General features: G+C 50.4%; 2 protein-coding genes across 2 annotated transcripts; both read left to right on the top strand.

Moving 5' to 3' along the window:
• The first annotated feature begins 212 nt into the window (after window positions 1–212).
• On the top strand, window positions 213–9,517 carry LOC136106162 (nuclear pore glycoprotein p62-like). Its single transcript, XM_065846302.2, has 12 exons — window positions 213–594; window positions 1,498–1,874; window positions 2,103–2,213; window positions 2,559–2,687; window positions 4,208–4,306; window positions 4,647–4,752; window positions 4,901–5,045; window positions 5,311–5,360; window positions 5,475–5,609; window positions 6,299–6,410; window positions 7,291–7,357; window positions 9,291–9,517. The coding sequence occupies exons 1-12, from the start codon at window positions 311–313 to the stop codon at window positions 9,380–9,382; spliced, it is 1,707 nt and encodes a 568-aa protein (XP_065702374.1). The 5' UTR covers window positions 213–310; the 3' UTR covers window positions 9,383–9,517.
• A 1,415-nt stretch (window positions 9,518–10,932) lies between these two features.
• On the top strand, window positions 10,933–16,870 carry RBM41 (RNA binding motif protein 41). Its single transcript, XM_065846448.2, has 7 exons — window positions 10,933–11,051; window positions 11,777–11,893; window positions 12,466–12,658; window positions 13,447–13,651; window positions 15,028–15,401; window positions 15,977–16,124; window positions 16,435–16,870. Exons 1-7 carry the CDS (start codon window positions 11,044–11,046, stop codon window positions 16,590–16,592), a joined length of 1,203 nt encoding a protein of 400 aa, XP_065702520.1. The 5' UTR covers window positions 10,933–11,043; the 3' UTR covers window positions 16,593–16,870.
• The last annotated feature ends 10,823 nt before the right edge of the window (window positions 16,871–27,693 follow it).

Raw genomic sequence — 27,693 nt, 5'->3', positions numbered from 1 at the left:
TCTGGCCAAACAACCGCTCCGGAACCTCAGGGCCCACCCGGGGCCGCTAGCAGCCGCGTCCCCGTCACCACGGCAACGGGCGCCGCTGCCCCGCCCCGACTCACCGGCCAATCCGAGCGGCTCGCCCTGGAGCGGCGGCAGGACCAGCCAATAGCTGTGTAGAGCAGGAAGATCCGGCCGGTGGTTGGCGAGGCGCGGGAGAGGGGCGGATGGTAAGAGCGTCATCAGCGCGCGCGAGCGCGGCGCTCTGTGGCCCGTGGGAGCGGAGCCACCGCGGCCGTCGGCCCCGGTCCGTGTGCCCGCAGCCGCCATGAGCCAGTTCAACTTCGGGTCGGGCGCGGCGGGAGGCAGCTTCACGTTCGGCACGCCGAAGACGGCCGCCACCGCGGCCACGACCGGCTTCTCGTTCTCCACGCCCGCCGCCCAGGGCGGCTTCAGCTTCGGCAGCGCGGCCCAGGCGCCCACCAGCAGCCAGCCCGCCGGGCCCTTCTCCTTCAGCACGCCGGGCCCCGCCGCGCAGCCCGCTGGCGGCTTCAGCTTCGGGACGCCGGCCCCGGCCTCGGCGGCTCCGGCCGCGAACGCGTTCCAGCTGGGGTGAGAGGCCGGGGTCGTGCGGGGGTGTGGGCGGTGCCGAGCGGCCCCGGAGCGGGGGAGGACGAGCAGATGATGTCCGTTCAGCCATTGCTCGGGAGGGCTCTGCGTGTGGCTCTTAGGGGATGAACCTATTGCGCTTGTGCTTTAGAGCTCCTGCTGGACGTGGGGAAAGTGTTGAGTGAGAACCGTTATTTGTAATTTCTGAATCTTTTCAGAATGGCTCTAAGAACAGGCTGTTCCATGCTTCAGTCTGTGACTCACAGAACCACCGAATGATTTGGTTTGGAAGGGGCCTGTAGAGATCATGTAGTGTCATCTGTCTGCTAAAGCAGGTTCAGCTGGGTTCTTGATGCCTGCATGAAGAAATGATGGAACTTTACATCTAAGCATAAAGTGTCTTTTCTGATGCAAGTCTAGAGTGCTTAGAATGTTCCTTCAGCCAGGTGGGATTGTTCTGTTGTTAGGCCAGGCTGTAAGCTTTGGGGTGATTTTTCATGATTGCTGTTGCTGAAGCTTGTGAGATGGGAGCAGTGAGAAGGGAGTTCGCATGGGGACCAGCAGTAACAGTCAGTTGGCAATGATAGTCTTATGTAGAGGAAGTGCAAAGGGTACTTAGGAGCTGACAGAATAAGCAGCTTCACATACACTGCTGTAAATGTCTTGTGGTGCCTGGGGGGATGCAGGTAATTAAGGGGGAGTCAGTATAAAGGGAGTTAACAGAGGCCTGGGGATGACAGGAGTCACAATACAGCCTTTGTCTAAATGAAAAGGTTAACCCAGTCGAGTGCAGGTCTTATTGAAAGGTGGTTCCTGCTGCCCGCAAAGGGTCTGTGAGAAAGCTTGTGCAGCGCTTGACTGGATGTTTGTCTCAAACGGGTTGTCTTCTTTGCGTTTCTTCTGTAGGGCGAACACACCAAAACTGACGTTTGGAGGCAGCACGGCAGCTCCAGCCACTGGCATCACGGGAGGCTTTGGGTTTGGTAGCTCTGCACCAACGAGTGTGCCCTCAAGTCAAGCAGCAGCCCCTTCTGGCTTTGTGTTTGGATCTGCTGGCAGCACCAGCAGCACCACCGCTCAGTCGGGCACGACTGGAGGGTTCACGTTTTCCAGCGGTACCACAACTCAGACCGGAACAACCGGCTTCAACATCGGCACAGCAGCTCCGCAAGCAGCACCCTCAGGGCTGACCTTTGGAACTGCAGCTGCTGCCACCACCGCGGCCACCTCAGGAGCTGTGACCCAGTCAACAGCCCCCTTCAGCCTTGGGGGACAGTCGGCAGGTGGGGGCCAGGGTTTGAAAGGGCGGCTGGAGTTGTGGGCAGGGAGGGCAGCTGGGTTGGTGTGGAGGTTCTGCAGCCTCCTGCTTCTGCTGCAGGGGAATGGAGCGGGTGGCTACAATCAGTGATTTTTCTGATGTGCTTATGCAGGGTCTTCAGTGATAAGTGACCATACAGTGTTTCTTTAGTAAAAGGTTTATCTTATCTTTTTACTCATGTTACTTGTTCCAGGTCTAAACTTTGGGTCATTGACTTCAACAGCAGCCACTAGTGCACCCACAGCAACACTGACCGCGAGTACCAGCCAGGGACCCGCTCTGTCCTTTGGAACCAAGCTTGGAGGTAGGAATGATTTTAGGGAATAATTACTCAAGATGTAGTGAATCTGCGGTCCTTCTGGGCACAGTTTTCTAAACTGAGCCTGGCAATGGGCTAAAAGCGTTTGTTACTGTGAATTTGCTGTGGCATCAGTAATCTCTGATTGTTTATAGAGCCATTGACCTTATTGCATCCCATGTGCCAAATTCTGTTCTGTACTTGTTGCTGGAGCGTAGTGGAAAGGAGCCACGGGTTTAAAGGGCTCATCAGAAAAGAGATATGAGCTAGAATAAGAACTGGTGAAGATAGGCAGATTTGTATTATGTTCCCAGCACCATTGTACAGGGTCTATGCCTTTTCTGTTTGCAGTAACAACCACGGCTGCTACGACTGCCGCTACCACCACAACCTCCATCCTTGGTTCAACGGGGCCTACGTTGTTTGCATCTGTAGCGAGTTCCTCAGCACCGACGTCATCTACCACCACAGGGCTCTCACGTGAGTCACACTGTAGAGGTTTTATCTGTTGGGGGAATAAATGAGCAGCACATGGTTGGTGGTACCTGTCAGTGGTGGAGCTGCAGGTGCTGGGGTAATATGGGAGAATTCAAGAAGCTGGGTTTTCTCGGTGCTGGCCACATTCCCCCTTAGTGATTTCTGGCAAACTTTCTTCAGTGCTGAGGTGCACAAGACTTTTTTCAAAGCAATAATAGAATATTTTTCAGTTGGAAGGGACCTACAACCATCTTCTAGTCCAACTGATCAACCATTTCAGGGTTCACTGAATGTAAAAACATGTTGTTAAGGGCATTGTCGAAATGCCTGTTAAACACTGACAGGCTTGGGTCATTGACTCCTCTCTAGGAAGCCTGTTCTGGTGTTTGACCCACCTCTCTGTAAAGAAATGCTTCCTAATTCCCTGTCTGAACCTTCCCTGGTGCAGCTTTGAATCATTCCAAGGTGTCCTGTCAGTGGATACCAGGGAGAAGAGATCAGCATGTCTTTCTCCATGTAACCTCCTCAGGAAGCTGTGGAGAGGAATACGGTCACCCCTCAGCCTCCTTTTTCCCAAACTTGACATGCTCCGAGACCTTAGCTGCTCTTCAAAACCAGCACACTTCAGATTCAGAGTGAGCAAGCAGCACGTGGTGGTTGGTTCTACCTGTCAGTAGTGGAGCTTCAGCTGCTGGGATAGTACAGGAGAATTCAAAAGGCCGGGTCTTCTCGCTGTTTGCCACCTCCTGTCTTTGTGATTTCTGGCAAAATCTCTTCCGTGGAGGGGCATGGAGGGTTTATTTTTTTTCAAACCAAAGTAGATTCACAGTGTGCAACCTACACGAGGCAGTGAATTTTTAATTTCTTCTGAGTGGTATCGCTACAACTGAGTTTTCTAGTGAAGTTTTAGCCACTGTCCTCCAGAACCCAGTACCTTGAGTCTGTTGCATCTGCCTTTGACTCTTGCACTAGGTGTTCACAATCTGTTAAGAACTGTGGCCCATGACAGTAGAGATGCTGTGTGCCAAAAACAAGTATTCACACAGATGTATGATTGCAAGTTCCTCTGGCACTAATTGGCAAGTTTCCTCTTGCAAAAGTTACTTTTATGGCAGGAAATACTGTATGTTTTCTGAGAGCTTTAAGGCTGTGGCCAAGTTTTGAAGAGAGTCCCAACAGCTTGCTTTCTCAACGTGCAATGAGATGTCAACGCTTCCGTTTGCTTTGATTATGGACACGTTGTCTACAGTAAATGTCAAAGGTTACCATAGTTTAGACAACAATTCCATACATAATGCTGTCTGAATATAAGCAGCTCTTGCCAGAGACTTTCACAAGTTTAACGTTAAAGTCACACTGATTACTTTTAACTAACCAGCTGCAGTGTTTAGATGTGATTTATACCAGCCTAAAAATTGTATTTTACTACCTCTATAATGCTTGCATTACTACTCTAGTTCCAAAGCTGACCTTTAATATTAGAGTTTAAGAATGCTTCTAAGCATGTTGTCTTCTGTTGACAGTTGGTGCCCCTTCCACTGGGACAGCCAGTCTTGGAACGCTTGGATTTGGATTAAAAGTTCCTGGAACAACAGCTGCTACCACAACCAGCAGTGCCACAAGTAAGAACTGGATGCTGAAATAACGTGGTCTTTCTGTCTCTGATCCTCGTTTCCATCTCCCCAAACACACAGTCACTCATGACTTGTGAGATCCTGGCCACAGCAGAGGGAGCCAATTCCTCATTTTCCTGGAGCTGCCAGTCAGGCATTTACAGGGCAGTACTTCTGTGTCAAGTTGTGCTTCATTCCCGTCTTGACAGACACGGGATTTGCTTTTGATCCCTCCAAGCACAGTGCTCTATGAGCTCAAATAGGTCCCTTTGGAAGTGTATGTTGGAGATGTTGTGTTCTGTAGCAGCTGTGTCCTGTTGCGTTGGTTGACTTGAATCTCTTCTTTCAGGCACCACTTCTGCTTCTGGCTTTGCTTTGAATCTGAAGCCGTTAAGTACAACCAGTGCCACTGCAGTGGGGACTTCTACAGCTGCCATAACCGCAACAACAGCCAGGTGAGTGTTTTGTTGTAACTGACTGTTGCCCGCCTGGGGCAAGAGGCGCGGTGTTGATGCTGGTGTGTGGTGTCAGAAGGGGGGATGAATGTTGTTTGTATTTTGGGTTCTGATCTGGTGTTCTGTACTGTCCGACGCTTCCTCTCAGCGCGCCTCCAGTGATGACGTATGCCCAGCTGGAGAGTCTGATCAACAAGTGGAGTCTGGAATTGGAAGACCAAGAGAAACACTTTCTCCATCAAGCCACGCAGGTCAACGCCTGGGACCGGATGCTGATAGAGAATGGCGAGAAGGTCAGGTGACGTCCTGTGTAAACTCGCTGTGCTTGCTGAGATCCGTAAAGGCCTTTGCTGTTACAGATGCAGCAAGACATATATTGGGGTGAAAATTTGATAGCAAATCCTCCATGATTCAATTTTTGGACTGTGTATCTTCCTGTAACCATTGCTTACTTCTAGTAGACATTTGTATGGTGCTGTCTTTTTCTGTTCCATCACCCTTCTTTTTTGAGTTGACATTTGAGGTTTTGTAGTGTAATTGAGTGTCCTCTGTTTCCAGATTACGTCATTACACAGAGAAGTAGAGAAAGTGAAGCTTGATCAGAAGAGGTATGGAAGTCTGAAGCCTTGAAGTGATGCAAAAAAGAACCCAAATGTTCTTGTGTGGCAGATCTAGAATGCGTATAACCTGTGAGTGGGGTAGCTGACAGTCTCTCTTTTCAGACTGGATCAGGAACTAGACTTCATTCTGTCACAGCAGAAAGAGCTTGAAGACTTGTTGACCCCTCTGGAGGAGTCTGTGAAGGAACAGAGCGGGACGATCTACTTGCAACATGCAGATGAAGAACGGGAGAGGACGTAAGAGAAAAATGGGCTTGGGACGTGTGCTGAGCAGAGGAATGTGGTGGTGATCGGTCAGCAAGAAGTAGAAATGGGCTGTGTGACAATATTGATCAATCAGTGGCATTTGTCACACATGGGGTCTTGCTTTATTTATGGCAGCTTAGATTTTGCATGTTAGAAACAGGGTCATGGGGACTGGAAGCCCTTGAATCAGCATGTAAAGCTCTTTGGATGCTGGTCTGATGAGCTGTGTGGGAAAAGGTTACTAATTTTGCATAGTCTCTGAAAATCAGTGATTCTTTAGTGCTAGAAGTGCTGAGAGCAGCAAGCACTGTGTGTGGCTCAAGCACCCTTGCAAGTCTTAAGTCTTAAATCCTAGCAGGGTAATGAAACAAATGTTGGGTTTGAGAGAGATAAACGTTGAAGAATCTGGATGAGTTGGTTCCTTCAGTCCTGACCAAACCTTCCAGAAAGTCTCCACAGTGTTGCCTGTGTGTCTCTGTGTGTCTGTCAGGAGAGGAAGAGGTCAGCAGTTACTTCACGTGCGTGACACAGTGTCTCTTATGGTGCTGTCCCCATGTGTCTGCCAGCATCAGTGGAAAGGTGCAGAAGCTGGTTGTGATTGTCCAGGGTTGGTGTGACTGGGAGCAGATCTTCTGAAGTTCACTTAAATATTCTGACCTTGAGTCCCATTCATTTTGCAGCTATAAACTGGCTGAAAACATAGATGCTCAGTTGAAACATATGGCACAAGATCTGAAGGACATAATTGAGCACTTGAATACATCAGGAGGCCCGGCAGACACCAGTGACCCGGTAAATCCAAGCTTTTTCTTTTTTTTTTAAATACGTGGGTAAAGCGGCAAAAGATACTTAAACAGTTTTCACTCTTCGTTTCTCCCCTCATGGATGCTGTGCTGCTTGTGGTTTCATCCTTGGAAGGGTATTTTGTTTCATCCTTGGGTTGTTTCTCTTGTGGTAAAACTTGCATTCTACCACAGCATGTGTTAGCCTGACTCACCTCCTTACTCTGCAGTTCTGTTAATAGTTTCCAGAGTGTCTCATTCTGGTATGAACTGTTGTTATTTGCTCGTGGTCTAATTTTTACCTTGTTTCGGAGGCATTTCTGAACACTGATCCAGCCAAGTGCCCCACTGCTTGTATGTATCTTGTGGCAAATCTAGATTTTGTTCAGAACACCCTCTATAACTGTTGATTCTTTATGCTTACGCTACTTTTGTATCCTCATGAAACCAAGATCTGAACTACCAGCACTTTCTCATGTGCATTAAATTGATCTTGATGCTCCTGGTGGCTTTACTGAGAAGTTTTTTTTCAGTAAAAATTTCCTGTCAGTGTTTCAGACTCAGTTTTTTTTTTCTGTTCCTTTTTACTTCTGCCACCTCAAGCCCCTAAGGTGCTCAATCTTGTGGTGGTTCCTAGGTCTGAACTGGAATAAGCCGAAGCCACAGACATGTACTTTACGCCAGTCTGTTTTCTTGACAGTAAAGAGAAGTGGAACAACAGAGTTGCTGCACAGGTTTCCCTGGGAAAGCAGCTGCCAAGTTAGTGGAGCTGCACCTCTGAGAAAGTTGGTTGCATCCTGTTCCAAAGGCAGGGACAGGCAGGATGTCTTTTACTGCGCTTAGTTTTTGTGTGCTTTAACAAATAACTCGCACCATTTCTTTCCACTCAGCTTCAGCAGATCTGTAAAATCTTGAATGCGCACATGGATTCATTGCAGTGGATTGATCAGAACTCAGGTGAGAATCGTGTTGCAGCTTTTTGGGAATGTAAGCAGAAAACATGTAGCATTTATGGCTGTGTTTCTGGACATAAATGCATTCCTGAAAACCTCTGAGGAATCTTCTCACCTTCATTCCCACTGTCCCTTCTGTGGTTGAATTCTCCTGACGTGCATTCAAGGCCTCTGCTAAGAAGGAATTCTTGGCAACTGCTCGTGCTTCACAAAAAAAGCACTGCTTGGAATACATCAGTGCAAAGCAGAGGACTTGAAAACCTCATGCTTTGTTCTATCCAAGTGAGGTTAAATATTTCAGCTTGTAAAGTGTTGTGGAGTTTCCCTATCCATTAGGAAAATTGGTGAGGGTGTGTGTGTGTAATGTTATCGTCTTCCCCTCTGAACAGGAAAGCCAAATCCAGGTAAGACAGAGCAGGATGCATTTATCTGCAGGTGGGGTAACTTTGGAGTATGGGAAATTCACAGTAGCAATAACTTGAGATGTAATGCAGAGCTGAAGATGGCGCTCAGTAGGGAAAGCTTGGTAGCAAGGAGAATTTGTTTATTGGGTGCCCTTAAGCAGTATGGTGGAAACACAATACAGTTTTCTCTTAGCTCTTGCCACTAGTAAATTGGTAGGTCTGGGAAGGACGCATTCCTTAACATTCTTTTTGTGTATCAAAAACCACAAAGCACAGAAAAAACAAATAAACAAAACCAAACCCAGCGCTCAGACCTCTGTGCTGCAGGTGACGTTACCCATTTTGGTTCCTGTGGAACACCTCCAGGACTGTTTCCCCACAGCCAGTGACCTTTTCTAGGTGAACCCATACACAGTGGCTATTATTAACTTGCCTGACCTGTTGAACAGTTTTGTGCAACTCTGGCAGTTTATTCTTATTAGCGTTAACCTCTACTGGCAAATTCAGTGGCTTTGCTGGGCATGGACGCAGGGTGGTGCTGCTGCCACAGTGAAAGGTGTTTGGACAAAGCCTTGTTGTGACCTCCTGCCTCTTCCTGAGAGACCCTGAATCTTCTCTCACAAGTACAGCTGCAATCTGAGTTGGGCAAGATCTGGGAGATGATGAGGCAGACTGCTGCTTTTATGTCATTTTGGCATATTTGAAAAGTGACAGAGAGAAACGTGTCGCTTACTATGTTACTGGAACATTCTGGGTTTGGCAGGCTGCGCAAAATGAAACCTCACCTGGAATATCTGTCTCCAAGCCAGAGGCTGACATAATGTTGTAGCGTTGTTGAATAGCGTCTGATGAGCATTCCTGGAATGAAATTAGAAATTGCTTCAGCTTGTGCCAAGAGTTTTTCTATCTTGCGATGCCAGCTGCATCTGAAGTGGTGATCAGTCAGTGGCTTTTGTATTTCCAGACCTGTGACCTGCAAATAAGAGATGAGCTGTGTTGTGGCTGCAAGTGCTCTGAGCTCCCCTGCGTGATGGCAGTGTCCTTTCTGTGTTTACAGTTAAAAGCGTGTTACGGCGGTGTGATACCCTGCGAGAAAATGTGCACGTACTTCAGATTGTGTGGTTCACCTGTAATTAGTGTAACTCAAAGGTAGAGAGCAGGAGGTGATTGGGGAAACTGTTTTAAACAACAATTGCTTTTTGTCAGGCTGCAGAGCAGCTTTGCTGTTGGTGTTCAGGGCAGGTTTGCTCTGCTGTCTGATGCAGTGCCCTGAAAGTCCAACACGCTGGCGTGGCAAAAAGTATCATGTGTCCCAGCATCCTCCGATTCTGCCTGCCGGTCCCCAAATGCCTCGGGATACTTTTCAGATGATCTTCTTTGCCTTGGAGGGTTTGCAGTTCTTTGTGTTGGGATTTCCTCCTCCTTTGTGCACTGTCAAATCTGAGGGACTGTCAAAGTGTTTTTCTGCAGGCTGATGTGTGGAGGATCGTGGTTTAGGGTGACTCTAAGATTAATCCCTTATTTCTTCCACAGCCATGTTGCAGAGAAAGGTAGAAGAGGTGACAAAGGTTTGTGAAAGCCGCCGCAAGGAGCAAGAGCGCAGTTTTCGAATCACGTTTGATTGAATGAGTCCAAGTTTGAAGGATTAAACTAAAATCTGCACAGAAAAGAGGTTTTTGGGGACCTATGTCTCAAATCATGTGTCTGTTCCTTTATTTGTTTTTTTCTTTTTTTTAATAAAATCAGTTGTTTGTTCCCAAGCCCGTCTTTGCAGTGTCTGACTGTGTTTCCCCGAGTCTGGTGCGAGGAGACTGCATGGGGTTTGTGCTGAGAGTCTGTGCTGTTTGTGCTGTGTAACTGCATGCAGCCTGGATAGATTCTGCTTAAATCCCAGGAAGGCAGCATTTGTTTAGTGGGACTTGCTGAGCTTTTATTGAGGTCCTTACAGCGCTGGTTCCATGAAGAGCTGACCCCAGAAGGAGCTGCAGCAGCTGGAGAGACTCAAATTCCTTGTATTGGCTGGCTGGATTTTGTGTTTAAATGAGGTCTGTGCTTCCACTGCTGAAAGTGAGCCTTGTTTTCTGTATATTTGGCAATAAACTGCTTTAGTGCTGTACCTGTAAGCAGAATTTCTCTGCAATTAAAACTGATTAGATGTGCCTGTAGAACAATGGCACTTGTGTGGGGGTTTGGTGTAGTGCAGCTTGTTTGGCTGGAAGGGTGTGGGGGGAAGAAAGGTGGTCAACAAGTCTGCTGGGAAGGCTTTTTAAGAGAAAGAGTCAAATGGATTCTTTTTGATCACATATTATTATAATGCACATTAAAATGTATCTATGAGTAGAGGGCTGTGCATGATCATGTATTTAGCAGAACTGCCCTCACCATTGGTTCTCCTTTGCCCTTTAAGCTTGGCTTAGGGCAGGGGTCTGTCCACAGATTCTAATGTATCTTTATGAGTAGAGGGAAGTGAGTGATGATGTATTTAGTAAAACTGCCTCAATGCTTGATTCTCCTCCCACTTTGTGCTGTTGCTCCTCAATATGTTGTCAGGGTTCAAATAATGTCAGCTTTGCATTTACCCCCCATCTGCCTTGTCTTACCTGTTGCCCTGTGGAAAAAAGGGAGTCACAAGTGTAAATCACTGACTTGAATGTGAGTCACAACTTGTTAATGTTTACAAATGTATAAAGGGTGAGTGTCAGGAGGATGGAGCCAGGCTCTTCTTGGTGACAACCAGTGATAGGACAAGGGGCAATGGGTGCAAACTGGAACACAGGAGGTTCCACTTAAATATGAGAAGAAACTTGTTCGTGGTGAGGGTGTCAGAGCCTGGCCCAGGCTGCCCAGGGAGGCTGTGGAGTCTCCTTCTCTGCAGACATTCAAACCCGCCTGGACACCTTCCTGTGGAACCTCAGCTGGGTGTTCCTGCTCCATGGGGGGATTGCACTGAATGAGCTTTCCATGGCCCTTCCGACCCCTCACATTGTGATTCTGAGAATTACTCCCTCACGTGTGTGCGTTTTATCATCTCTAAAGCAGAGCGGGAAACCCTTGTGGGGCTTCCAGACCCTCCCTGTTTGTTCCCAGCGGGGAGCGGAGCCCCTTCCCCGCCGCAGTAACCGAGCGCACCCCCGCGGCTCGCACCGGGCCGGTCACCGCCCTGAGGCGACCCCGCGGCTCCGCAGCCGCGCAGGCCCCGCTCGGCCCTTCCGGACTCCAAGTCCCGGCGGCCCCTGCGGCGCGGGGCGGTGGTGGCGGTGGCGGCGGAGCCGGTGGGGCCGCGGCCATGCGGAGGTGAGCGGGGCTGGAGCGGCCCCGGGCCGGGCTGCGCTGGCTGCGGAACAGCCGCTGCAGAGCTGGTGCCGGCGTCCCCTCCGGGGGAGCCCTCCCCGCTGCGGGGTCGGCACAGAGCGGCCTCACCGCCAGCCCTGGGGAGGCCGAGCGGGGCCGGGGGAGGCCCGGGGTGCGGGAGCGCCCTCTCCAAAAGAGGGGCCAGGGGTCTGCAGGGTGTCCGCCTGTCCGTCTGCGTGGGAGCGGGTGGCCCCAGGAAGGATAAAGGGACCTTTTCCCGGGGCGCTGCTGGAATTGACTGTTTCTCTTCTCCCCCACGGTTTTCTCTTTCTGAAGTCATTTGAAACTAGCGATGACTGTCTGGATGCTGATACAAAACAGCTTTCCAGTAATAAAAATAAGATCGCATGTGAGGTGTTTTGTTTTGTTTTAACTCCCTGGGGTAATTTTAGTGTTCTCCAGGTAACCCCAAATCTTTTCTAGTTAGCATTAGCAGGAGTTTGGTCAAGTAGTTTTGGTTCCTTGTGTGCTTTAGAATCATAGAATCATTTCGGTTGTAGAGACCCTCAAGATCATGGAATCCAACCATAACCTAACTCTGGCGCTAACCCACGTCCCCTTTAAGTCCCACAGAAAGAGTCAAGGGGGCAGCCAGGCTGTAGCAGTGGTGCATTTGGAGCAGTGTTTTCCCTCATCCTTACTGACCGTGCTGTGCCTGTGTGCCCCAGGGTGAACAGCAGCCTGTCCAGTGATGAGCTCCTCCTGGAAGACTTGGAGACAGAAGGAGAGAGGCAGCTGAAGAGCCTCCTTCACCACCAGCTTGATACCACTGTCTCCATTGAGCAGTAAGTCCTCATCTGGCCCCGGTGGGGCTGCCGAGGGGGCTGGTGACTCTTCCTGTTTTAGGGGCAGCAGCAATGTTGCCTCATTGGGGCTTCCTCCCCAGGGAGACGTTTGGTGTTGTCTACCAAAACAGCTGTGCAAACCCTTCTCGCTTTGCTGGGTCTCCTTCCCAGACATCCCAGCGGGAGATAAGCACTCCTTATCTCCTGGAGCAAATGCGGTCGGTAACTTATTTTCACTCTTGAGGTGGAAATAACTGATTTGCCTGGGGCAGATGCAGGGGTGAGTTTCCAGGCTGGATATCTCATCCTCACTAAGCTGGCCTGTGTTTGCACCTGCGGGGTGTTTGGTGTTACAGTGTCACAAGGTGCTGCTTGCCCGCATTTGGGCAGCGTGCTGCCATGAGTCATATCCTGGGCTTCCAAAATGGTTGGGAGAGTGTGGATCAATAGTGTGTTGGAAACACAGAATCTCTGCCCAGGTGCAGCAGGACCAAGCATGGTCACGGGGAGAGGCCAACTGCTTCCTATTCCCCCGGTTTCTCAGCGCTAAGTTATTTCTGTTTGGCTTACAGGTGCAAGTCAAAGCGAAGATGCTTCGCCCCTGCAGCTTTTTACAAGCCTTTTGGGGAAGAGGCTGCGGGGGCTTTGACCTTGTCACAGTTCCAGGCTCTGCAGGAGAGCAACAAAGAAACTGCCTCTCTGCGGGAGCTGGGGCTCTCCGATTCGGAGATTGTGCTCTGGAAGAATCAGGCTTCAGCAGAGAAGGTAGGCAGGCTCTGCTCTGATGTGAATGTGGTCAGGTCCCTCTAACCCCATGGCCTGTGGCAGGCTGGTAGAAAATTCTAGTCCTTTGTAAGCCCTCTGGTATTGAATGGCCACTCCATATATCTCTTGCCTTTAGGCCAGCATGATCCCACATTTCTTCTGTTTTCTTTGGTGGGATGGTCTATGCCAGAACTGTCAAACTCATTTTCACCGGCGGCCACAAGAGCCTCGTGGTTGCCTTTAAAAGACCGAATGTAATTTTAGGGCTGTATAAATGTAGGAGTAGTTCCATTTATACAGTCCTAAGATTACATTTGGCTCTTTGAAGGCAACTGTGAGGCTGATGTGGCCCCTGGTGAAAATGAGTTTGACACCCCTGCTCTTTGTTAAAAGAGAGATGGAGAGAAGAGTTGGTCAACTGGAACACAGCAGGACCTGATTACATTCCTGCTTCTACCTTGGTGGTCTCAAGCAAGTAATTTCACCTGTTTGTACCTGTGTAAGGAGGATTTAAAGGCTGGAGGAGAAAAAGGGGGAAATATTTCAAAGCGCTTCAACCTCCTCCTTTCTGTATTCTGACGCACCTTGGGATCCCACAGCTGGTTTGGAATAGCCATAGGTAGGTTATTTGCAGTAATAGGACCTCTTGGTGAGCTGCTCTTTGCAGGGGATGGTTCCTGGTTGCACCCTCTCCAGGGCTGGAAGATGTGAACTTTGATTGACTGCTGGCCAAGTCTCTGAAAAGGAGGCATGTGCTGCATCTGAGCAAAGCTGTTCCTGTCTTCCAGGGCTCTGGGCTGGGAGCAGCGCCAGAGGCCACACAGGACCGACTCCATGCCATCCAGGAGAAGATAGAAGAGCGTCAGCGCATACTCGCTTTGCCCCAGAGGTTTGCTGGCAGCAAGCAGCTGAGCCGGCGGGAGATGGAGATTGAAAATGCCCTCTTCCAGGGAACAGACCGGCACTCCTTCCTCCGGGCGCTCTACCACCAAGGTTCGTGGGCTCAAGGCTGTTCTTGCCTTTGCTCCATCGCAGAGAGCTGGCGTGTGTGGGAGTCCAACACATTTCTCTCTGCCCTTATGTCCCTGTTTTGGCACTGTGTGGGAGGAGATATTTTCCTCTCTTACGTGAGCAGACAGAGAGTGGGCTCTCTGAAGGGTTGAGTATAAAGACTTGTTAAGTCCGTCTCTGTTCAGAGAGCGTGGATCTGATGGATCTCATGGATGTGCTGCATGTATTGCAGAGCCCAGCTCAGTAAGTGGAAGAGCAGCCAGGGTTATGCTTTGGGAGAGTCTGGAGGTCCACACCGAGCTGCACCGAGTGACACAAGGTGCCCGTGTGGGGCTGGAGATCATCCCTTCTCTGATGTAACTGCAGTGTAACAAGGGTGGGAGGGAAGCAAAGGCATAGAGCAGGAAAGAGTAGGAGTCACATGTTAAAGGCTTCTCCCAGTAGCCAAAGTGGAATTGGAGCTTAGTTGCTGATTCCAATACTTTGTCCATGGGATCACAGCACTTGTCCCTGAGCCTGTGGCTTAGTGCGACTTCTCTGGATGGAAAGTCAAGTGCTGTCCAGAGATGGCAAAAAGTGCTCCAGCCTGCTTTAGGTGGAGAACATGTGGGCATGAAGCTCCAGCCCAGACTGGTTTTTGTATGTAAGACAGCATTAAGTAGAAGATGAGGAGGAACTTCTAAACTCTGACTCCTAAAACACCACTTTGATCAGTGTTAACACAGTTCAAGCTAAAATGTCCAGCTGACCTGGCATCCTCTGGCCTCTGCTTCTTCCTTTGATGTCAGTGTTGTGGTATTTAGCAAAATTAAGAGGCAGCCAGGTTGAGGCTCTTAGGCTGGGAGATGCCCCTCTCACTTCTGTCCTCATTTCCATTAAACAGAGTAAAGGGGATGTTATTGGTCAGTCCATGCCATGGACCTTCTTTAAACCCAGGAGCTAAATCTGATATTGTCTCTGGAAGCAAAAAGTTTCTATTCCAGGTAGCGGTGTAGAGAGGCAGCGTGGCACATCTTGGTCATGGATGAAGGGGGAAGAAGGTGTGTTGAAGGAGTCACTAGAATGTACTGAAATGTGGCTGCAGATAAGCCAGTGAGGACATCTCTGGAAGAAATGAGCTCTGTACAAAGCACTGGTGGACCTGCTGCTCTCTGCAGGTTCATTCTCAGCTGGGACACCAGCACTTGCTGGCTGCTGGGACTGTTCTTCCTGTTTTAAATAACCAGCAGGGCCTGGTTGGCAAATGCATGGAGGCTGCGGCAGAATGTGGTTTCTTCTGTCTGTCTCTTCCTGCAGTCAGCACGTTTTTCAGGTTCTTGGTGGTAGTTACATTACTGTGTTCCTCTGTTGTGGATTAGATGACACTCAGAAGAAGGTAACAGATGAAAAGGACCCCATGGTTCATCTGGAGAGTGTTTACCAAGAGCTTCTGAGCAAGAAGGGGCCTGAAGAAGTCCAGCCTACCAAGACTGACCCATGCTCGTGCCCTTCCCTGGTGCCACAGGGGCCAGTGGCTGAGTCGTCATCGCTTCCAGACCAGGAAGAGCAAGCAGAACAGGGAAGAAGTCCCAGCCTTCCTGCAGCAAGGCCACACCAGTCCCCTCAGTCTTTGATTATAAAGGAGCCTGTAGAGTTTGTCCCAGAAGAGGAGATCTGCAAGAACCGTCTTTCAGAGGAAGAACTCCGGAATATACCCAGGTTCTCATCATACCATCCTGGAGAGCCCAACAAGGTATGTTGAGACGAACCAGGATTATTTCTTCTTCCTCCCTAGCATGCCCTGAAGTTGCTTCTGCAGGAAAAGGCTCCTCTTTGCTGTTGTCTGGAGGGTGCTCAGTTGATATCCCAGCCAAGGCAGAGCAGCCTCTGCTCTGACAGGGAAGGGGCCCTTTGGCTCTAGTGGGAAGTTGCCTGGCCTGGCAAAGAGCTGTAGTTCAGCCCCTGGCCCTTCCCGGCTCTGGCAGCTCACTCATCAAGATGTGCTTTCCCAGTTTGGGCCTGACTGAGACCAGCTGTGACTTCACTCAAACTGTGCTTAACTGGTAGCTGGAGCTGCTTGTGTTTTACAAGTAGCTGGAGCTGTTAGCACTTGGTGCACGCAAGCATGATGGTGCCTTGAGTCCACAGCTGTCTGTAAACCCACCTGCCTTCCAAACTCCACTGTGGGCGTGCGGGTGGAAGAAGGACTCTGGGATGGCAGGAGGGGCTGAACTGATTCACACCTTTGAAGTGTACGACTTGAGACCAGTTTGGAAGGTGTCTGTTTGCATAGCATGGGCTGGCTGACCCTCTGTGTCTCTGGAACAGGTGCTGTATTTGAAGAACCTGGGCCCTCGAGGGACAGTGAAGGACCTGGTGTCCTTGTTTGCTCGGTTCCAGAAGGAGGACAGCCCACCGATCCAGTTCCGCCTCCTGAGCGGCCGGATGAGGGGTCAGGCTTTCATCACCTTCCCTGGTGAGTTGCTGCCTTGTTCCTCTTGGTTTTTCCCTGACCCAAGCCTGAACTCTCCTCCACCTCCTCTTCTTCCTTTCACATCATAGTCTTTTCCCTGGATTGGAAGAGGGTTGATCAAAACAGAAGGGGTGTAGTCTGTTATGTGCTGTATTTATATTCAGCACATCAGCCCGGCTGGAGGATCCCAGCGCTGCACTGTGTCGTGCTGCAGGCCGAGGGTCCGTGAGCCAGGGACATCTCTGTGAACACCACACGTGTCTGTGCCAGAACTTGCCGTGTAACCTGTGCCCATTTTGCTATCTCGTTGCAGATGTTCAGTCGGCCCAAGACGCCATGCTCTTGGTGAACGGGTACAATCTGCAGGGAAAGCCGCTGGTGATTGAATTTGGGAAAAGCAAGAGGCAATTGCCAGAGACTGACTGTGCTGTGCCCTGCTCCTCTGCTGGAGAGAACCCCCTTACCAAGTAAGGGATGGATGAGCTTGTGGATTTGCATGGGCCACGGGAACTACTTGGTCATAACTGTGGCAGTGAAGAACTGTTAGGAGTTAACATGCAGGTCCAGGAATCTCAGAGCAGGGAAGGGAGAGAGCGGAGGACTGGACTCTTCTTAAGAGAGATGGGCACTGCCTTTACACTGCTGGGGCATGCTGGCATTTTCCTCCTGTTCTACACGTGTGTCTGCCTTCTCAGCCCTTTGTGGCAAGGAAAGAAGAAGTCATGTAAATAAATGTATTTATTATGGTATTTCCTTAGTGTGTATTTATTCACCTTTGTTTTGTGCAAGTCTTCCAGAGGCAAGCGTGCTGCGCTCTGGCATTGCTGACTGTGTTGACAGAGTTCACTCCTGCCCGCTGTGCTGGGAGCTGGAGTATCCAACTGATGTGGGGACTGGTGGGGCTGCTGCCCCTTCTCTGGTGACAGCAGATCCATTGCTTTAGGATAAGAAGAAAGGCTGCCTCTTTTCTTACAGGCACTTTGGCTGCACAGGTATCTAATTACAGAAGTGCTTTATGATCGCAAATATGTCTTGTCTCCTCACTGTTGATCCACATGAAGCCCTGTGGCACGGAGGGTGGTCGCTCTGGTGCGGTACCGTTGCGGCAGAAGCTAGAGTTTACCTGCTGACCTGTTGTAGCGCTTTTTGTGAACAAGGTCATATGCTTCCCACAGTATCGCAGTGCTCATGGAAGAGCAACATCCGAGGTTTTGGTGATGGTGGCTGAGGGAACACAGGCTTTCCCAGCAGAGCCGAGTTGCAGCCTTCCGCTGTGTACCTCAGCACAGCCATGTGGAGAAGTTGTATGTGGAGATACTGCTGACCCCCACTCAGCTCAATACTTGTAAGTGTTTTTTATTCAAAGCATCCCACTGTCATGTCTGTCCTGGCTCCGCATCTGAAATGTGCTCTTTTATCTGCTCCTCAGGAAGTTCCCTTGGAATCCTGATACAGAAGGGCAGAACAGGGTGCTGATGATTGGAGGAGACTGTCTTTATTTTTGTATTTAGTGTTTGTCAGAAATAAAGACGGGAAGCTGGAGCTGGATTTTTGATACAGATGAGCATGATATTCGGATAGCAGACTTCCTTGCAGGTGACAGGGCGATTCCCAGCAGAAAGGTTCTGCACTCTCAGAAGATGGTTCCAGAGTTTGCTGGCCCAGAAATGGAGCACTCATCATGGGTAAGCTGACGAGCTCAAAGGGAGCAGGATGGCCCTTCCCCAGCTTTGTGCTGTGCGTGACTTGGGATGAAAGACATGAAATCCAAACTAGCCTTTGGGTTCACCTGGAAGAGGCTGCATGCAACTAGAATTCTCCTGCTTGTTGTATTGTGCTGTCCCCTGTCCCAGGCATACTGCCCTATCTGGTACCCAAAGCCTCGCACGCAGATTGATCACCCTGCCGCAGGTGGTGAACACTCGGCTGATCACCAAGAGCCTGGCCAACCTTGAATATCATTTTTACAAGCCAAGATTCATTATATCCTTCCTGCCACCTCTTGCCACTGTGCTCCCACAGCAGCCTCAGCATGCTGGGGGGTTCTAGGTCAACCTCAGAGCTGAGCTCAGGCCTGTCTGGTCTGATGTATAGAGATTTCAATTAACAGAGAGGCTGAATTATCTTTCTTGTCTTCTGGTAACCTTTGGGAAGCCAAATCTTGATGTGAAGCTTAGAAAGGAGGCTTTTGCTGGAGCTCACAGGTGATTGGGCTCACAGCTCACCAGTTCCTGTAATACCCCAAGGCCAATGTGCTGGAGAGGTGCCAGCCGACTGGAAGCTGGTAAAGGTTGTCCTGGTTTTCAAGAAGGGTAAGAAGGAAGACCCTGGTAATTACAGGCCAATCAGTCTCACTTCAGTGCCTGGTAAAATTATGAAGAGTTATTATTCTTGGAGTTATTGAAAAACACTTGAGAGACAATGCAGTCATTGGTCATAGCCAGCACAGGTTCATGAAGGGAAATTCCTGTTTAATGAACTTAATTTCCTTTTATGACAACATCACACATCTTGTTGACCATGGGGAGCCAGTAGATATGGTGGGTTTGGATTTTAGCAAAGCTTTTGATACTGTCTCTCACAGTATCCTTCTGGTAAACTGTCCAGCACCCCACTGGAATGAGGACGTACAATCACCAGATGAATCCAGGTAATTGATCCAGCTTCAAAGATGCCCTACAGAAAGGTGCTTTGTCCATACTCTCTGTCCTGTACTGTGACACCTTGTTACCAGATTTCTTGCATGGTGTTGGGTCTATAAAGAGGAGAAGAGGGGGATGGAGCAAGGAACCCTGGTGAACGTGGTGCTCCTGGTAGGAAGGGAGATAAGAGCTGAGTATGTGATGGGAGGTATCAGATCCAGCCTCTCAACACAGATTCTCCTCTGGCTTCTCTCCCCAACTTGGAGCTCCAGGATATTAACCTTGAGTTTTGTCAGGTGGATGAGATTCTGCAGACCATACTGGAGGAGACAAACCTCATGTGCCTTTTGCACGTGACCATTAATAAAACCCTGGTTTCCTTACTTGTGTCCTAGATCCCTATTCTGGTGGGGCAAGTGGTTTCCCTCTCCCTCCTTTGCTCTTGCAGGACCAGCATGGCTCTTCTGCTTCCCATTGCTGGCACCTGAGGTGCTCCAAGCAGTAGGAACCCAGAGGCGGTGTGAGGAGCATGGCCATGGCTCTGAGCACAGCCAGGCCCCTGCACGCCCCTGATGGCCCCTCCGCTTCCCTCCTCAGCAGTCATGGTTGAGGAGCAGGAGACCCTGGTGATGGCTGCCCAGCTCCTGGTGCAAGAAGTGTCCCAGGAGGGCACAGCCCGGGCACTCCTCTGTGGCCATCCTGGAGTCCTTTTGTGCCTACCGCAGCCACCTGGCTCGGGCTGGAGCAGCGTGGTGTGGGCTTCAGGATTTGGGACCTTTCTCTCTGGGGAGCAGACTCAAGGCCGTGGGTCTGATCAGCCCACGCAGCAGCTAAACTGGGTCCCTGCCTGTGTTTTCCTCTTGAGTGCGACTGTTTGTTCATTAAATAATGTAGCAACACAAGGTTCCTTGAACTAAATTTATCTTCCCGTGTAGCTATGGGAACAGTTGGTGGTACGGTGACGCTGGGGCTTGCAGTCAGATCTGCTGCGAGGCTCTGGGCTGAGCCCAGCTTCTTTCAACAGATCTTGTCCTACGTGGGAGATTCACCTTTAAATTCTAGTTTTAGGCTTATTTTCGTAGACTCTTCTTTAGCCAGCAGTATGACCATCTTTTTAACCTGGGAAATCTCAAGGATTACAGGATTTTTGGAGGAAGACTTGGGGTTTGAGAGCATGCCATAGGGGGATGATCACCCTCAGACTAAAGGATGCTGCAGGTCCCTGTCGTGCCTACTAAGGGCAATGCATATAGCTCAGTGGTGTTTAAGGCTGTAGTTATTTCCAGCTCTGCTTACTGAATCAAACATGGTTTCCTACAGGTATAAAATGGCTGGTGTAAAGGAGCTGAGGAGGAATCCTCCTTACCATTCACTGTCTTTCCTGAAGTGTGGTCTCTTGCCCAGGTGGTGGGTATGGTTGGGTGGCCAGCACAGCATCGCTCCTTTGACTCAAACACTTCATTCACCCTGGAGAGGCAGATGCCTGGTGACAGAAACCAGTGGCTTAGGTGCTGTCACCAAACATGTCGTACGTGTTGCCTGAAAGCCAGAGTTGAGCAACACAGCTCTGTGGATAGAGCACACCATCCTGTGTGGGAAGAACTTTGCCACATCCTTTTCTCCGTGGCTGGACTTAGGCTCATTACCGGATAAATTACTTTCACTGATGCCAGTGGGGATAGAAAGGACAAGTCTATACAACAGTGTTTTTCTGCAGTCTGTAGGTGCTGCCTCTGTGCCCGCCGTTCCCGATTTCCCGTCTGGTTGAGTCCTGCTTTGTTTTCAGCTTGTGTTTCTAGATCCTGGAGCTGTTTCTATGCCCTCTCTTGACTTTTTCAGATTGTGCTGTTTACTGTGTTTTCAGGTCAGTACTGCGGGTGGTAACACTGGAGCTTGAAGGCAGCGCTCTTATCTCCCTCCATTCATGGTTTGAACGTAGCATTTTTTATCTCCGTTCACGTTTGGTTTTTTGCTTTTGACATCTTGCCAGCTGGTCCTCAAACCACTAGAAAACGCCCCCCTCGCTTTTATTTTTCAACAGAGCTCTTGGCATTGAATCTGCACCAGGATATGCCAAGGAGTTGAAGTTTCCTTTCACCATGTTTGGGACACTTGCATTAGTTTTTATGGTTGCATCAAGTATGGTTTCTGAGGTGCAAAATAGCCAGCAGCCTTGAGGAGCTGTTATGTTTCTGATCATGGCAGGAAGTTTTATCCCAAAAGCCAGCCATCCGTTGAAGCATCCACCCTGGGCAGGGGACGAGACAGACCTTTATTTTCTTCTCCCAAGCTATTTCTAAAGCAGGAAACGTCCACACCTCCTTCAGGCTTGATGTCAATGCTCTTCACAGCACATATGGGTTGAGCTAGTAATCTTAGCTGCTGCTGCTCCCCTTTGCATCTTGTTTATTCCATCCCATTATAACTAGCTCTGGGATCTGAACTTTTTCCCTAATACTACTTGGCCTTATTCTTTTATCCACAAACATCCCCAGTGCTTGTCATATCCCGTGTGGAGCCCTCAATCTAGACCTTGTCTCCAGGAGGGATCTGTGGCACAATCTGCACAGCTCAGAGCTCCTCTTGGCTAATTCCTGCCACCCAGGGAATGGAGAACGTGTTTGCCTGATGTACAGAAAACAGACGCTCAGATGCTAGTGATAGGAATGGGCTTTGCTGGATGAGGAGGTGGTGAGCAAAGGGCAGCTTTGATGCAAGCATCGATCAGCAGAGATCCGTGAGCCCGTGGAAGTGTTCAACAGCTTGTGAACAGTTACCAGGCTTCATACTCTCACCTTTCTGTGTCTTGCATTACCATCAAGGCAAAATAAATGTTCCTTACTGCAATACGTGGGTCTTTTGACACTTCTTGAGCTGACTTGTTTTCCTCAGTATAAAGAAATAACACACAAAGTGGTTCTGTGACTGTTTCCTAAATTGATGTAACTTGGCAAACAGTGCAGATATTCATTTATTTAGATAAGTTGGTATCAAAGTACCTGATTTTGAAACTTGGCACTTCTGTCCTGTATCTTTCAAAGCTTGCTCAACAGTGCCTGTGCCAGAAGGTTGATGCCATAGTAGTTTGGGGGGATTGAGTTGTGTAGTGAAGATAAATACCTATTGCGGTTGAGGAGGTCAGAAAAACATCTCAAAGATAAGGCTGCTTGGCAAAGGTTTCTCCTCCCAGACCTCTCCATGTCCTCCCTGTCAGTGCTGTGACGTCCTGGGGCTGCAGCCAGCAGACCTGGCAAGGCTCGGGGGAACCCAGCCTGTCCTGCGGGAGAGTTGCAGGAGCAGGGGGTGATGTGAGGAGCCGGGGAAGAGCAGAGCCGTGTCTCCTCGGCTCGTGCTGCTGCAAGCGGTGCGGGTCCCTGCATCCCACCGGTGAGCTGGGAGCTCTAGCGCTGTATTTTGTGGGCAGCCTCCCTCTGCTTTGCAAAGATCTCCCATGGGAAAGGGCAGCTGCGCTCAGGGACAGCTGAGGATAAATATGTCTCTCCATATAAGACTTGGCTGCCTTTACAGAGTGTTTTGCCCTGGTTATTCCCTTTTTTTCACCCCTGAACCTTTTACTCAGCTGAAAGTAATGAAGTTGGGCAGATTAGCTGTGTCTGCGTGTTACCTGTGTGGTAAAACTTGCCTGTTTTCAATTGCAGATTTACAAGCCAGAAATCAGCCCATGGGGCTTACGGGGGGTGTTTTTGTAACTCACAGCAAGACCCTTGTTTGTGAGCAGGCCCTGGGACATCAGGAACAGGTGGAAATTCAATGTGTCATCTGGTTCCTGGCAGCCGCAGCTCTTCACATCTCACCCCCTGGGGCTGAGCTTTGGGGGCTTTGTGCTGGGGGCCGCTTTGCCCACTTTCCCCTTCCAGGGGCTTTGCTTTGCAGCAGAGGGGTCCTTCCCCTTGCCAAGGAAGGTCCCTGATCCTGAAGCACCTGCTCTCCTTGCATTGAAAACAAGCAGTTAGTTACTTTTTCCATCCTCTTACCTGCCACCTCCCACCAGCACAGGCACCCTGTGCCTCCTCTGCTTGTGCGGAGATGAAGAGAGCAGCCCCAGTAACCTCACCCAGGGTGAAACAACCTGCTGGTTTTAATGGAAATGCCATTAAAAGAAAGGTGGGTTGGGAAGAGCAGAAGGCCAATGAGGAAGCATTCAGCCGTGGAGGAGATCAGAGGTTAATTGTCCCCTCGATCCCCCACAGCTGGCGAGATGCGGTGTTGGCCTCTGCTGCAGCCAGAGGAAAGCCAGAAGCAACAGGCAGTGCCCTTGTTCCTGTAAAATGGTGCTGGAATAGCTCAAAGGGTATGGGAGCATCATGGTTGTGGAGACAGCGATGGCTGCAGTCTGCCCTTAGCTCTCTAACACCTGCAGAGTCCCTGTGCTTCTCTATGCCTTGGAAAATACTGAAGGCTGGAATTGTTCCCACCCTCCTGCTCCCTTGAGCCAAAAGGAAAAGGCTAACAATTCAGGTAATGAAAATGCATCTGTCAGAGCAATCTGGGGAGCACCTGCCAGGTATAGCTGGTGGTCTGGGACTTTGCTCCAGTGACCTGAGAAACCTAGAGAGAGAGGTTTTCTAGGAAAATGAGTTCAAGGCAATCACGCTGTTTGTGACATGGGTCTTGTCCTGGTTTTAGCCCTTTTTAGCAGGCTGGACATCCCAGAAATAGATGGTGTTGTAAATTCTGTGAAAAAAGGAACCTGCCTTGAGGAGAGATTAGTTCTCTGGTGTGGGAAAAGCTTCATCAAGACAAACCCTTCCCCTGAAAGCCAGAACAGAGATAAGGGGCAACCCCAGAGATGCTGAAGCCTCCCTGGTTTCTCTGCTTACATGGTGACTTCTTGTTTCTCCCAGAATCCTGGTGCACAGCAGAGAGCTTGGAGGGGCTCAGCGGTATCTGGGGTCTGAGCATCTTCTGGGTATGAACCTGGGTTAGCAGCTGCCGAAATGTTGGTGCCCTCAAGCATACTTTGAGCGTGGAGGTGACAGGCTGGTAGACTGGATTGCTTGGGATGAACCTGCAGACTGGTTAATGTGATTGCAGCTCAGTTTGTGCGTGTAAAGGTGTTTGTGATCCTCTGGCCTCCATTTCTTCGCTGCAGTGCTGTGCTGTGTTAACCATCAACTGTCAGTGGAGATGATGAGGGTGCAGGACAATTTGTCTTCAGTTCTCTAGGCCAGTTCTCCAGGGCAGATTTTGGCTAGAGATCGAGTCTGTTTTCATAGATATTTCTGTAAAATCTCTGAAAGACCTTAAGTTTACACCCCTACAAAAGTGTCTTGCTGATAAAGCTTACTTTGCTCACTGAATTGGTGTAGGTGCTACTGATAAAGCCTGTTCTCGCTGCTGCAGATTGCATATGTGCTGGGTGTGCTGACATCATTAACCTCAATAGATTATACTCAAACTATGGAGAAATCTGATTGTGATGTTAATCTAATGCCTGGAAGTTCAAACCTCTGTATCATCCTCACAGGTGTCATGGTTTTCTGAGTGAACCACTTTTTATTGCTCTTCCAATAGGTTTCTGAGCTGTTGTTCAAACACAGCCAGGAAGGTACTTTCCAGAAATAACCTCTGGTACTCCTGAAGGTCTCTGTGCCCTGCAGTGCATTGAGTTCATTCCACCCCGTTTCCTTCATATCTTTCTTGAAAGACCAAAAGATCCCTTAAAGCACCTTTAAACAGGTCTCTTCCAAGGGGCTGTGGAAAGGCATGAGTTCATGGACAGACTTTTCCTCTGATTGAAGGTGTTTTCCAAAGAGGAGCTGGTTTCTCACTGCCCCTCACCTCCGTTGCAATGTCTCCCATTAAAACCAGAAGAGCCAGGCACCAGCGGTCTCCTGGCAGTGTCCTGGTTGTGTGACACCAGACATGGCCATCACCTGGACTTTGGGAGGGCAGGAAGCCTTTGGAGGTCCAGTGTGAGTGCAATTGCCAGCAGAGCATCACAGACGCCCCGAGATGAAACCATGAGGTTGTTTCCTGGGCTTAGACCGTGGCCACCAGCAGGGACATCAGGTGGGAGCTGTGGCATGGCTGTGGTGGTGAGCGCATTTCCCGTTCCCACCAGCACGGTCCACGACTTGTGCTGTAGCTTAGCCCAGCCCAGGAGTCAGGATCTGAACTGGCTGAGAGCAGCCCCTCTCTGTAGCACATATTCTGCTGTTCCTGCAAAGGCTGCTGTAACACCATGGGTAGGAAGAGTTTGTTCTCTTCCACATCTTCTGGCTTGCCGAGGGGCTGGGAGGAGGGTGGAGGAATGTGGAGGCGCTTTCCAAGTGCCTCAGCCCATCAGGAACTTGGCCTGAATTTTCTTTCCCCTCCTGTAACTCCTATCTGAGCACTTCCCGGGGGCTGCAGGCAGAGCCAGGCTCTCCCAGCACCTGGCCTGATACTCCTCAGAGAGCTTGCACTGAGTATTTGCTGCTGCTTCAGATCAGCTGTGCCAGGCAGGAACGAGAGGCAGGCTGGGGATGCCAGAAGGAGCTAAGCTCTGCTTGCCTGGAGGGCTCCGGGGATGCAGGAGGTGTGGGATCTGGCCAGGTCTGGGACAAACCTGTGCCCCTTTCCCCCCAGTTCTCTGCATGAGAAGAAGCTCCACTTGCTAGGGGAGCAGGAGGGTGATTTGGCAAGGGTGCTGTGGGTTGGGGTGCCTGGTGGGCAAGGGCTGGCTGCAAAGGCTTTGGTGATGAGCACCTATCATTCCCTCTTCGGAAGAATTAGTTGGTACTTTTTGCATGTTTCTCATGACCATCTGATGAGGTTGCAGCCCTTGGTGCAGGTGCAGCTGCAGGTTTGGGTGTGCTGGGCATTTATAGTGCTTTTGGAGATAAGAGTACGTTAGTATTTTGCTGCCCCATTTCTCCATCTGAGGCACCATCCAGAGCAAGAAGAGATGGGAAAGACTCATTTTCGTGGGATGGGGGATTAGTTGCTGCAGCCTGGCCCTCCAGAGGGGAGGCTGCAAGGCTCCCTGTTCCACTTGCAAGGTGAGGACTTCAGGCTGGGAGCTCTCAGGAGGGAGCTGTTCCTCACCAGCCCTCTTCCCATTCCTTTTCTGCTTTCCCCCTGGCCACCCGTCCGCCTCGCGCCCGTCCTGAGCTGGGGCTGTGCTCCTCCATGGCTTTCATGTGGCAAAACCTGGAGCACCCTCAGCTTTTCCCACTGAGCTGGTGAGGGGCAAGAGGTGATGTGAGGGGCTGGCTCTATGTGCCCCACGGGCTGGCTCTGTGCCCCACGGGCTGGCTCTGTGCCCCACGGGCTGGCTCGGCTCCATCGTGCCGCTCACACTCACTCTCGGTGGGGCTGGCTCCTGGGACAGGCTGGGCTCTCAACCTCCCTGGCCCCAGGCTGGGTTGCTGCCAACCTGCCCTCGAGGACCCGGCTCATCGATAACAGGGAACGTGGCATATTGCACGAGACAGAGATAACCACCGCACTTGTGCACTCAGTGGCCTTACTTGCCCCATCCTCTGCTCTTGCTGGTAAAGTGGAAAACCCTTTTCAACCTGCCTTGCCAAGTTTCACATCTTAGGGTGCATTCAAGCTAAAGGCCAGGAAAACAGGAGGGCAGAAATCTTCCCCTCCTTGTGCGCACCCACACTTAATAGAGGGGCTCTCTCTTGGCAGGGGGGCTGTGGAAATGCTCTCCCTCTCTTCAGCGCAATGCTCGTCAGCTCCTCTCTGGCCGTGCTGCAGCTGAAGCAGTTGTGCTGCACCCATGGAACGGGGGTCTGGCTTTGCACAAGGGAGAAAGAAACCCGAGGGGCTGTTGGGGACATTGGAGCCCCTTGCAGTTCCTCTGCCTCGCGTTTGTCTGTCCAAAGCAGGGGTGTTTCTGTACCTGAGCTCCTGCTCTGCCCATGCTGGCTGCCTCTCTCCTTTGAGGGGAAGCTGTGCAAAAACTGACTTCTCTAAAACCAGAAATCTTCCCTTCTGCTGCTTGAATTAAAGTGTTAATAAACCCAGCAGCAAACTCTGGATCAAGTGTTTCAAATGCCCCTTTGTTTAATTAGTGGAGCCTCTGCCCACAGGCAGTGCTGCCTGGCCTTGCAGCCCAGGGTAGGAGGCGAGGGCTAAGGACACGGCACCCAGAAATTTCTACTCTTCAGAGGCACAGCCTCTTGTACCAACTATTTTCTTGCCTCCTCTCTATGTCAGCTGCCCAGAAACAAAAGATTTGTGGCTGAAGGACTTAAGTGAACTCGTGGTATCTCCTGGGGGGCTGCAGGCAGCAGGCTAAGCCCCTTGCATGCTTTCCATCCTTTGCACCCAGGGCAGCAATAAGTAGCTCAGCTGGCCTGGGGCTGGGGCAAGGCTTTGTCCCTCGGCCATGGAAAGAGGGTGACTGGCCTTTGCCTTGAAATCCACCTTGCTCCTCTCCAGCAAACGTCACCCTGGGAATGGGCCCTCAGATGGCCCCTTGCTCCATGAGGAGTGGAGAAAGTGTGACTCAGTGTTACCAGGAGTGTGTTAACCCTACAGCAAACATGATTTTGCTGATGCAAGGGTAATAGTGGTGACGCCTGAGCAGGGAACATGGTCCCCTTGTCTTTGGGACATAATTTAAACTGCTTTATGAGAGGCCAGCAGGTAGACCAAAGCTTCCTGCTCCCTGGGGGACAAGGATCCAGGGCAGCAGGGTCCTTGGGCAGCCCTGTGCTGGTAAGGTCACCTCTGGTGGTGGGAAGTCAGAAGGGGCACAGTGGTTATAGGTGCTCGCATGGCTGCCTGTGCTTCCTCTCCTCCTGCTGTGCCCCAGCACACAACAAGCACCCCATAGTGCAACCAGCAACCTGTGCAGGGCTGCAACCATACGGCACATCCTGCTGGAGCTGAAGGGTTGCGTGGAGCAGACTTGACCACTGCCTGCCCGTCCCTTATGGCTTGTTAATGTCTCCCTGGAGGTGTTTTTC

The sequence above is a fragment of the Patagioenas fasciata genome, chromosome 11 (genome assembly GCF_037038585.1).
Source record: "Patagioenas fasciata isolate bPatFas1 chromosome 11, bPatFas1.hap1, whole genome shotgun sequence".
NCBI lineage: Eukaryota > Metazoa > Chordata > Aves > Columbiformes > Columbidae > Patagioenas > Patagioenas fasciata.
This window is presented reverse-complemented; position numbering and strand designations above follow the sequence as displayed.